This window comes from Phoxinus phoxinus, assembly GCF_949152265.1.
Source record: "Phoxinus phoxinus genome assembly, chromosome: 18".
In the NCBI taxonomy this organism is placed as follows: domain Eukaryota; kingdom Metazoa; phylum Chordata; class Actinopteri; order Cypriniformes; family Leuciscidae; genus Phoxinus; species Phoxinus phoxinus.
In genome coordinates this window covers 8,830,934-8,843,445 of record NC_136893.1, presented here as the reverse complement: position 1 = coordinate 8,843,445, position 12,512 = coordinate 8,830,934, and the positions used below count along the sequence as shown (strand labels likewise).

The 12,512-nt window shown below is 39.2% G+C and overlaps 1 protein-coding gene across 1 annotated transcript in view; it reads right to left on the bottom strand.

The window, feature by feature from the left end:
- Positions 1-12,512, bottom strand: part of plxna2 (plexin A2) — a 116,571-nt gene that overhangs the window by 77,937 nt on the left and 26,122 nt on the right. Inside the window, exon 2 of the mRNA XM_079588276.1 lies at positions 5,921-6,021. Coding sequence (XP_079444402.1) covers positions 5,921-6,021 — 101 coding nt within the window. The remainder of the gene's footprint in view (positions 1-5,920; positions 6,022-12,512) is intronic.

Genomic DNA, 12,512 nt, shown 5'->3' with positions numbered 1-12,512 from the left:
GAGTTAAATCCTAAAAGCGATAATGGATCCGTAAGGAATGATCTCTGCTGAGCAACTGTTGGATCACTGATATTAAAACAGCCTTTGACCTCAAAGGAGTTCAGCCAATCAGATCATCTCCAGGATTAGTGTTCTCCATAGGCCAAGGAGATTAGTCCTCCTAAGGCCCTGTGTCCACACGGAGACATGTTTAGCTGTATACGTAAACGTTTTGTATCGTATCGGCGTTTCGTCCAGACGGATCCGCCGTTTTGCGAGACTGAGGCCCTGTTTACACGAGAACGTTCGCGGGTGAAAACGTAAAAATATTTTATATGATGTGCCTTTCGTTTACACGGCGACAGCGTTTTTGGGGCTTAAAAACACAAAAAAGTGAAACCACCCTCCAGAGTGGAAATCTTAAAAACGCTCCACCGTCGTGTTCCCGTCTAAAGGGTAAAAACGCAAAAGTCTACTAGGGAGAGAAGTAGAAGGAAGGTTGTACGCAGGCGCGCGGACTTGGTGTTGTTGTGTGGCAGTGCTTCACATTGCCACCTAGCCGAATGGAGTTTATACTACATCGAATTTCACACACTTTTGCATCACCATATGCACGCAGATTTCCCCCCCATAACACTCGTCTAAACGCATAATAAAAAGTGATAACGCAACGCCACTTTTGCGTTTTCTCTTCAGATCGTTTCCGTGTAAACAGCTTGAAACCGCTATTTTTTTAAACCGGGAGTGGATAAATCTGAAAACTAAACCCTTGCGTTTTCGTGTGTACAGCCAATCCGTATATTTTGTGAAAGTGATGTCATCACCCCACGTGTTGACCCTAGCAGACACCGCTAATTAGCAATACTGCGCAGATGGCGAGTCAGCATCGTCGACATCTTTGCAGCCGAGACTGACACAGAAAACACTAGTTTCTTCATAAACAATTAAAATGTCTCCTTGCTATATTTGACACATTCATAATTATTACTTTTGCCGGTTCTTTGTGGCAAGCTTTATGCGTCCGCTAACTAATCGAATATCGTGACTCATCCCTATTTTGTTCAAGGCCTATGGTTGTTCATATTGTTCAATGAAGTTCTTGGTAAAAAAAAGAAAAGAAAAAAAAGAAGCTATTAAGCCTAATATTAAATATTATTGTATACAGCGCGCAAGGTTTATGCGCATGCTCCAAGACGTCTTCTCCATTTTTAGTGTATCTCTGTGGCAGAATTACAGCGCCACATACTGGTCTGGCATGTATACTTCATCGTTTTCAGTGGTTTCGTGTATACGCAGATGTTTCTTGAGATTTAGAACGAGAAAAAACAACAACATTGGATAGGGAAAGCTCTGGCTTCGTGTGGACGTGGCCTAAATCTGACTCCCGCTCCTCCTTTTTTTTTTTTTGGTCCCCTCCCAGTTTCAGGGTCCTGCACGCAGTCTAACTGGGCCATGAGAGACGTCTCTAGGTCTTAATGCCATTGCCAGATAGACCAATATCAGACAGATGCCGTTTGCCTTCATAATCTAAACACCAGCAGAATTAGTGACTCCTCATATGCTCAAAAATCTTGCTTTCATTTTTTTTCTCTCTTTTCAATCCCATGGCGCACAGCAGCTGCTGATAATTAAAGGGACTTTGGCAAATTGCACTATTCTGAACTGAGGTATGAATACAGACCATCTCTCCTACTAGGAGCAGAATAATGCTACTCTACAAAAATACACTTTTTTTACAGTAAAAAAATAAACATTCTTGAAACAAGATTGAATGTACACAAGCAGCACAATAAACAAACAAACAACCGTTCAAAAGCTTGGGTCAGTCCAATTTTACTTTAAGGGATGAATATTTTTTCAGCAAGGATGCATTAAACTGATCAAAAGTGACAGTAAAGACATTGATAATGTCACAGAATATTCTTTAAAAAAAAATGCTGCTCTTTTGAACTTTCTATTCATCAAAGATTTTTTTTTTTTTTTAAAGGTTTCAACAAAGACTATTAAGCAGCACAACTGTTTTTAACATTAAAAAATAAATGTTTATAGACAGCAAATCAGAATTTAAGAATGATTTCTGAAGGATCATGTGACACTGATGCTGAAAACTCAGCTTTGCCATCACAGGATTAAATTACATTTTAAAGAAGATATACTGAAATACATCCAAATAGTAAACCGTTATTTTACGTTACGATAATCTGCTCTGGTGCTTTAATAAACCTCGAAGCCAATGTGTTGTCCGGAGACACTTTAAATCATCAAGATTTCTTATCTAATCTCCAAAGACTCATATAGCACACACAAAAAATGTTTCTTGAATTAAAAAGGTATCTAATGATGAACCTGTGCTGCAGATAACTATTTGAAAAACTTTATTATAAAGTATGTGCAAAAGAAGGAGAAAAACAGTGCAGTGGAGGAGAGGCTAAAAGACTAGAAAGCATGGTAGTAGATGTCAGCAATCTCTCTCTCTCTCTCTCTCTCTCTCTCTCTCTTCTGACGTGGAAGGACGGACTCCATAGGGGCCGTGAGGAGTGAGAAATGAGCAAATATGTGTGTGGAGCAGGAATTATAGCGAGCGGGAGAGAGAGATGTTAATTTCATTAAGAGAACTGACTGTGAAAAAGCACTCGCTGTAGGGGAATACTAGCACATATGGAGAGAGAAAACGAGAGAATCGGAAATATACCATGGTACTGAATGATTACCATACCAGAACCCATTATAATCACTGACGCTGTGTACACTGGATACAGTATACAGATGCGCGTTCAGTTTCTGACACACTCCACACATTTGATTCTGTCGATAACCGGACAAACAGAAGACTGAAAAGAACGTTCGCTTTGGTGCGTCCCGTTTAAACAGTTCATTTGCCCATTTCTCTAGAGACTTCAGAAGGATACGAGCATCGGGAATAAGTGAATGGTTGATTTTTAAAGGCGTCATGGATCGCGTCCGAGGATTGTATGTTTGTTTGCACAGTGTAATGGAGAGTTCGCAAAGAAACCTTTGTTGACAGATGATTATTTCCCCCCACATCTATATTTGTTTGTTTTAAGCAATAAGTGAACCTCAAAGAACATATTCAAATAAAATAAAAAAATCCAGGCCATGACCCCTTTAAAACTAGTTAATTTCAAACAATGCCAAGGTACAGTAGTAGCATGATACTTTCAGTAGTTTTTGCAAGTGAATTAATAAATACATAAGCTTGTCTGCACAACACAGCACGGTATGTTTGAGATTCGAATGGTGTCTTTATGACATGAGCTTTAATATGGCAGAAAGCCCCAGAGGACTGATGGAGGAATAGAGTTGGTACTCGAACTCGGACTCGGACTCGAGTCCGGTCTCGAGTCCAATTTTGTATGAACTCGGACTTGTCACGCACTCGGATGAATTTGTACTCGGACTTGACACGGACTCGAGACATTTTAGACTCGGAAAAATGTCCGAGTCCAGTCGAGTCCGGGCACTGGATGACACAATATTATTCAAAAACGAAACGAAACGACGTTGTTTCAGCGTTGAGCATGGTAGCCAATCACAGTTAAGTGCATAAACACAGTGGCAAATCAGAGGCGTTTTAGAGTCAGCATGCGAAGAATTCGCTCAAAATGTATGTTCAGAATCAGCACGAGCTTTATCCTTTCGCAAATCCCCTCATAAAAGACAAAGTCTCTCTAGACACAATATAAGATATTCACTGTGCAGTGCGGACAACTTCAGTCAGTGTTTATGACGAGAGTTTTAGGGAGAGTGCAGAACGCGGTAAGTGATGGCTTAAAGGGAGCGCTGTTGACAATCTAAATAGTTTTTTTTTTCATACTTCTAGAGGACCAGTGGTTACGTTCACACTGTAAATTATAAAGAGTGATAACTGCATTTAAATGTGGGATTTAATCCACTTAATTTGTGTCGTTTGAGTCATGAAATTGCGATGATTTGACACATAGCAACATAAGAAACTTGATAACCATAGCAACATTTTGGCGTCTAATAATGTTGTAATTATTTTTACATTTTCACTTTAGTCATAAGTTTACACCTTGCAGAATCTCCTAAATGTTATTTTTATAATTTTTTTAATAAGACGGATCATACACACATTGTTTCTATTTAGTAGCCTACTGCCCTGAAAAATCTTTTTCACATAACAGATGTTTAATAGCCTAAATAAAATACAAACACAAAATAAAGACAGATTACATATTACATATTAATATTAATATTGTGTCATTACCTGAATGATCCACAACTTTTTTCTTTTTTTTTAATGGTTGTTCATGAGGAAAAATCCTCCAGCTCCTTACATTCTTTGCTTTTCCAGCATCTTCTGCATATTTGACTCCTTACTAGCAGTGACTATGATTGTAAGATCCATATTTCCACACTGGTGACAACTGAGGGACTCATACACAACTATTACAAACCCTGCAGACATTTAGTGATGCACAAGAAGGAAGCATCCGTTAAGAGCCAAGGGGTGTAAACTTTTGAACTGGATCATTGGTGTAAATTGTTCTTATTTGTTTAAAAATGCATTCATTAATTTAGTCCAACCCTTCAGAGGATAAATAAGATATTAGCATGTAAAACAAAATAAGAAAAATGTAAACATCATCTTGCTCAAAAGTCTTGCCCCTGACTCTTATCGTGTTGCATTATTAAGCATTACCTTGCAGTTTCTAAAATATGTACAATAGGTAATGTACAATAAACAAACTGTAACTACACATTGCAATCATTTTGTAAGGTTTAAAATATTAATTTAAGAGCTCAGTGTTGAGACCTTTCGTCGGAATTTGATTGACAGGTGATCTGACCAATTATAATGCAGATACACGCCATTTTTGTTCGACAGACAAACCAAACCAGTTAGTAGATTAAAGTCAGTGGACTTGAACTTGAAAAATGCTGTGTATTGATTTTTTTTTGCAGTTCTGATGTTCATTTATGTTTAGTTTGTGCTATAACTAGAAGAGATTATCAGTTCACGTGCTGCTTGAACTGAGGCCTACACATTAAAGCACCACAAAACAGTATTTATTGTTTGAATTTCATAAAATCATACAAAATTTGAAAGCTGAGACTTTATTTCATACCAAAAGTACCCTGCTCTGTCTTGTCTGTTGGCACATTGTCAGTGTCTTCTTTTCTCCGACCGAGAACATGTGGAGTGAGAGAGGAATGGCTTGTCGGACGTAGCAACAGTAACCAAGAGGGGCGGGTCTTTGTGAAAGGTCAATTTCAAATAATTTAAATCTTTGTGGACTCGGCCGGACTCGACTCGGACTCGGATGTTAAGGACTCGGACTCAAGTCCGACTCGGCCCTTTTTGGACTCGGACTTGGACTTGTACTCGGTTGTTAAGGACTTGGACTCGACTCGGACTCGACAAAGGTGGACTCGGACCCAACACTAGGAGGAATGTAATCCTGCCGTGCTGACGGCACGCTGAGACGAAAAAAAAAAAAAAAAAAACCCAGCCCCATGCTGAACGGAGAGGCACAAATACCGCTCGCTTCTCCAATTATTTGTCCCTGTCCTGTAGAGAGTCACATAAATTACTTTAAGTGCACTTTCCCAAGGGAGGTACGCCCGCCATTACGGTAATGATGGTTTACACAACAGCACAAAAAACACTAAAAGACTCTGTGCTGTCAGCTGTATGTTGTTCTAGCAACATTCAATACCATATTTTAAAGCACAAACGCATCTGAGGATTCAGCATTGAGATTTACACATCTGGATGCAGTTGCACTAGTCCACCACCAGAGGGCAAACAACCTCTGTGCCATATGAGAATGATCCCTGTGATCTTTCCTGGACTTTTCAGGATATATTTCAAGAGTTATGGAGATTGTAGTCTTCAGATACACAAAACGCATTTGCTTTACCACTAACTGTGTGTAAATATAAAGAGGGAACTTACATGTTATGCAGCACACACCAGCCACAGTGAGGATCTCCTGAGCTCAGACACTCTCCACATGTGCCGTACTGCTCACACGACTCGATCGGCACCCGCGTGACCTAAACAACAAAGCAAATAAGGTTTTGAAAGAAAGATACGGAGCGTCATTCAATACAAGCTCTATCAGTCCATTCGATGGATATATGATATTGAAGTAACATTCAAAGTCATCGATTGTCAACGCATTTTATTTTGAGACTATGGTGGACATGGAAGAGGAGGGGAAAGTGAGGCAGGAAAGAGAAGAATCCAGATTAACGTGAACAGCAGGAAACCATCACCACATTTACTCCCAGAGGAACATTTGGTTGCTCGGATGTTGCTCTTTCATACCTCAGAAGTCTTTAGGAGCAATACGCAAGTTAAATTATGTTGCCCAGATAAAATGATCCTGAAAGAAAACGAGAAATATTCTTAAAGAGATTCACAATGTTTGATTGCAGATTTTGCTATCATGGCAGATGTGAGAACATTTTAACCACAAGGTCTATTTCTTCCAAGAAGCAGAAGACTTAAAATTGATGTATTAGTTCATTACTGCCTCAGGGTTTCTATTTGATCTCCATTTCATCTCCCTGCGAGATGAAAGTGAGATCGCTTTTGTGATGTCTATGAAAACCAATTGGCCAGTTTTCATGTTGGTGACAGTTGTGCACAAGAACGTCTGGGTGTTAATGTATACATGTGTTTCCTTTGAAATGCACAAGTCAAAGACAAACACGATTGCGTTCGTTGGTAAAACCTGTACTGTGTGTGTGTGTGTGTGTGTGTGTGTGTGTTTATGCTAACAGAAACGGACAGAACAGAGGAAACAGGACACAAACAGCTGTGCTACTGCCACTAAGAGGAATAACATCGACACACTGCTCTTCTGTGTCGCCCAGTGCATCTGTTCAACACGAACACACACGCAAATGAGTTTTTTAGATCTTTACGTAGACTTTACATGGACCTAATGGTTTGTATACTGTACAAACTATATTATATCCCCTTACATTAACCCTACCCCTAAACCTAAACCCATCACAGAAAACTTTCTGCATTTTTACATTTCTGAAAAACATCACTTGGTATGATTTATGAAATTTTGTGGGGGCATTTGGCGCGCACACACACACACACACACACACACACACACACACACACACACACACACACGCGCACACACACACACACACACACGCGCTCAAACATACAGGAGGAAATATGTACTTTAAGATCTATATACATAATGTTCAGTGTAACTGTGTAAACTGCTTGCACTTGATACATTTCACAACACAAATGTATTTACAGTTGCTATCTAAATAAGGATATGTATAGACGTCTGTCTTTAAATATAACTAATTATAATTACTATAGACTAACTCATACCCGTACTGTTACGGGTGTGTGCAGTCAGGAAGCGTACAGAAGATGAAGATTCCGACAAAGTTTACTTAATATAATCCAACAGGTAGTGATCCAAACAGGCACGGACAAATATGCAGGCTGGCATAACAGTGACGGGTTACAACGTGACATATATATACTATAACAAGGTGATAAACTAGACACAGCTGAACCAAACTAACTAATGACAGTAACCATAGAAACTAACGAGTGACGGGAAATCTGAACAAAGTCACAGTATGAAAACAAACTGAAAGTCCATGAATACAACACTGAACAGAACTGAATGGTGACACATACCAAAATGCTAACCCTAACAGAAATACTACTGCGCTTGCACAATAATAATAATATACACACATACTGTATGCACAAATAAAAGTGATCGTGTCAAGTTTGCCTCCAGAGCGAGACTCAACTCAAAGACCATTCAAAAACAAACGCTTTACTCCTCAAAACCCAACAAGCCGTGTCTCTGGCAAACATTTGCTCTTATACACACACACACACACACAAACAATCAAACACACCCATAATACCTCAGAGGAGAGTACCAACCAGATACACACTCATACATGCCCACTACAACAGACTCAAGCTTTGCTTTGCTTTGCCTGCTGACCCACAATGCCCCTCTCCACTCCACTCACACAGCCTTCTGCTGCCCACTTGGCATGCTGGGATAGCGTCGCTGTGATGACCGGGCCACAGCTCTGTGATTTGTGCCTGTGCCTGTAATATCTCTTTTATCTATTGATGTATTTTCGGGGATTTGCTTTCATTGCCAGCGCTGGAGTCTGTGATGTCCTCCCTTGTCACCGAGGGGATTTTTTTTAGGGTGCACCTGCATCCTATTAGCACACACAAACAGGACAGGAGAGTGTGAAATCATTGAGGATTTTGAGACGAATAGCATTTTCTCTTTCCATTTTGCTATGTGGTCAGGTGTGGAGCAGAGGAATAACCAAACCAAAGCCTCAACTTCATACATTATTTCTAAACCAAATTTGTTTACATTTTATTAAGACAAATGTAATACAAGAACAAAATTAGTTTGACGAATGTGCCGGTTACTGTTCAGAATTTTGCATCAAGCATCAAGCTTTTTGACGGTTAGTCCTTGTGTTTTCTTTATTCTGACATTCGTGATGGGGTCAAAGGGTAGGATGAAGTGAGAGACAGTTTTAAGATGGATGAGTGGGCACACAGTGTGTGTTTAGTGAGAGGGGTGGAGAAACACGCAGGGTTCCCGCTGTGTGTGTGTGCGCGCGCTGTATGGCCGTGTTAAATGTCATTAATGTGTGAGCGGCGGGGTCTGAAGGGGGTGGCCATCCACCTGTCCCTGCGACACACAGCTCCACAACAAAGACATTCATTCAACCTCCCGCATTGTTTCCACCGACACATGGCTGTGATCGCACACACATGCACAGTTGTGTTTATACATACGGTGTGACTTCATGGCAAAAACCGAGAGGTGTCCCACAAGGATCCGTCCTGTTCCCTTTTTCATTTTCACCCAGCTCCCCCTCCCTCATTTCTCTTTATTTTTCACTCACTCGTTGCCCCAGGACAAACAGGTGGTCAAAAGTAATGAGTCCAGCACATCAGCGCTGCCGCCCAGCCTGACGACAAACAAGCCCACCAGGGGCTCCGCTCACAAAGCAACAGCGGCCATACGACGCTGGTTCAACATGGGCAATAAGTCTCAATGTTACACAACACTGACTTAAAGCCAAACCAACAATCCAACAACATTAGACTCACAGATACCAGATGATGCTGTCTTGATTCCAATGGGCACCAAATGCCTTTTCTGGAGTAACACTGAGATGGAAAAACTTTTTGTATTGTATGAAGAAAATGTAAGAAGTACAAACCCTCCACAATGCGATAGTGTTTTGAAAAGCTGCCAGTGCATTACTATGCAGTTGCTAAGGTGCTCTGAGTGGTTGCTAGGGCATTTGGGGTATTTTTAAGTATTTAAAAGAGCCCACCACCAAGTCTCTGATATTCTTGCCCCTGGATATGGCTTGGGTTCCTCCTTCAATGTAAGTCTATGGGGGGTTTTTCCACCGGTTTTATCAGTAGTCAGAAAAAAAAATCTAAGTCGGATTGCTTTGGAAAAAAAACACACACAATAAAACAGTAATATTGTGAAATTAAATATTATTACAATTTAAAATTATTTTATATTTTAATATACTAGTTTAGATCATTCTGATATGCTGATTTGTATAACCTGTGATACTTTTTTTTCAAGATTCATTGATGATAAGTAATTCCAAACAGTTTTATATAGGCTATATGCAGTTTTAACCTGTTAACGTTGTACCCCTTTTAAACCCATACCCTAGAAATGGCATATCCAAACTAAAATAGATACAATTCATGAAGCCTCTGGACTACAAGCGTAACTGTGGTCTCATTTGAAAGAAGACACTAGGCGTTTTCTTTTTTTTTATCAAGTCCGAAAAATTAAGAAAAATGATTATCTAGGCTTACATGTGTTGTAAAGTTTTTTAGAAAATAATTCATGAAACATTTTTTGCACAATTTAACGTATTATTGTTGTCTGTAGCACAAACAGACAATCAGACAAGAATGACAAGAATCCCAGCCCCAAATTAAAAATGTAATCAAAACAACATTGGACCACATTGAATTTCATTGTATAGACCAAAAAGAAAAGAAAAAAGTTTGGAACAACATGAGTAAATTATGACATGATTTTCCGTTTGTGAGTGAACTATCCCTGTAACCCTAGTATGAACAATAGCACTAGTGATGCTAACCACGTAAGGAAGATCGTGTCAAATGCTGCCGGAGGGATCAGAGATGGGACAGCTGAACTGCAGGGTGACACAGCTGCCGCAGGTGCGCGTCCTCGTCTGCACACTTGGCAGGACCATGTCAAAAGAAGAAGATGGAGACAGCGAGACTTTCAGACAGAAAGAGTGAGAGGGATAAAGGTGTTATGGGGGTTGCGGGCAGGCAACTGGAGCAGCTGTTGACCAGCACATGCTTTAGTCAGTCAACACAGTGGGAAGCACAATGAAGCCTGTTCTCCCACTGAGAGGAGCTTGCGAGTGTGTGTGTGTGAGTTTGAATGTTTTCTCATTTAAACTTGAGTTTAACCACAGAACATAAAAACGTGCTTTTCATTTGGATAGATTTTCACTTTGATTAGTTTGCAATAGTACAAAATATAAAGCAGTAAGCAAGATGATATGTTACAGTGAATTTACCACAGTAAAGGGATGTTGGTAGGCATGATGCAAGCAGTGGCAACTGCAAAATGATAAAAGGCAGCAATGTTCAAAAAATTATTACATTTATTAATATTAATAACTATTTTACTGTGGTGTTAAATAATCTTTTAGCAAATTGACTGTTTACAGCTATCAAGCTACAAAGATCATTCTATTAAAGGTACTTATCGACATTAACTATTCAAGTTGCCTTTTCTTTCTCTGATTATTTTTTGGATGACTAAAATGCGTGTGAGTTGACCTCTAACATGTGGTGGTGTTCAATTTATGCTTCAGTTTCTGGGTGTTTACTTGCAATTGACCTGTTGGCAAAATGCCTCAATGTAAATATTTGCAAACATTTGTACACAGTTTCTGCATACAAATATATGCCATATATTATATATGAACTATAACATATATATATATATATATATATATATATATATATATATATATATATATATATATATATATATATATATATATATGGGAAAATATTTATATATATGGGAAAATATGATGAAAATTTGATTAGTTGTGTCTGCCATATACTGTATTGGCTGTTTTACTTCCAAAGTGGCACATGCAATCCCAAAAATGATGCCAAATGATGAGAACATTCTAAAAAATAAATACAACTTTCAAAGAAGTGGTCTCACAACCGTAAAACAAAATCATCGAAAAAAACATTTGAATGCACCACAAACGCCATTAATCTCCACTTGCACTTGTGAACTTAAAGTATTAATAAGAGCCAATTGGCTTAAAAGACAACTGTAGTTAGATTAGTGAGGAATTCTGGGTTCAGCCCAAACTCATGGTAGGACAGGGTGCGCGCCAACTTCTAATTTCCTCTTGAGCTCGGTAATTCTTCCACAGCTTAAAATGCTTCCAGGATGCTATCTGCTAATCTCTATCTGGCTTGAATACGATATTTTCCACTCGCTCTGAAGCTGGCCAAGAATCGCCTGGAGACAAGACATTTAGAAGAAAAGAAGACAGTTGGCACCCAATTCTTGTCTTATTCAAAAAACAACAGTCTTCCAAGTCAAGCTTGTAACCTCTAAAGAACCTCAGCTGCTGTAATCCAGACCCCAGACGTTATAATTACAACCCAACGGCTGATCTTAGACCTGTGCATGGGATCTACAGTATGAGCTATTAGTTCATTAGTTCTCTTGTCCATAGTCCTCAGGACACCCTCGCCGTCACATGCACCTGTCTGACGAATGGAGAGAGTGATATAGAATGAGAGAGAGATGAAGGGTCTGAGGTAAATGATTAAGAGTGGAAACATGGAGAGAAGAATGTAGAGAGGGGTTAGAAGGAGACTGGAAGTATATGAGAGGGTAAAGGAAATCCTGTTCTTGTTTAGCCAGACTTGACTATCAGCATACAGAACAGTCTGATCAACATTGCAGCTTGTTCTGGCCAAGAACTGCTGATAGACAGGAAAAAACTGTCTGAACAATATGCATAGTGACCTTTTTTTTTTGGCATGATGTTATAAGTTCCAATGGATTTTGGATTAAAGACAGATCAAAGATGTCTTGCAACTTAAATGCAAAAGAGAGAGCGTTTATTGTTGTCTCGGGACACATCTGAAAAGATTAATATGATGGAAATTATACTTTTTCTACCTTTTACTGTATTTTTATTTAGACAAATGCCTTGGTGAGCATAATATAACATAAAACAAAATCTTACCAACCCCAAACTTTTAAACTGTAGTGCAAACATCTAATGACTAAAATGAAACTCTTGAATATATCTCAATACAAAAACCTCATTCCTGTAGCCTTGGAACTAAATATGACTAAATCAAAATAAACACAGACTGATTCAAACCTAAACACACTGACTGAAGCTCATCGTCTTGTGTGCAGTACAGAACAGAAGGTCCG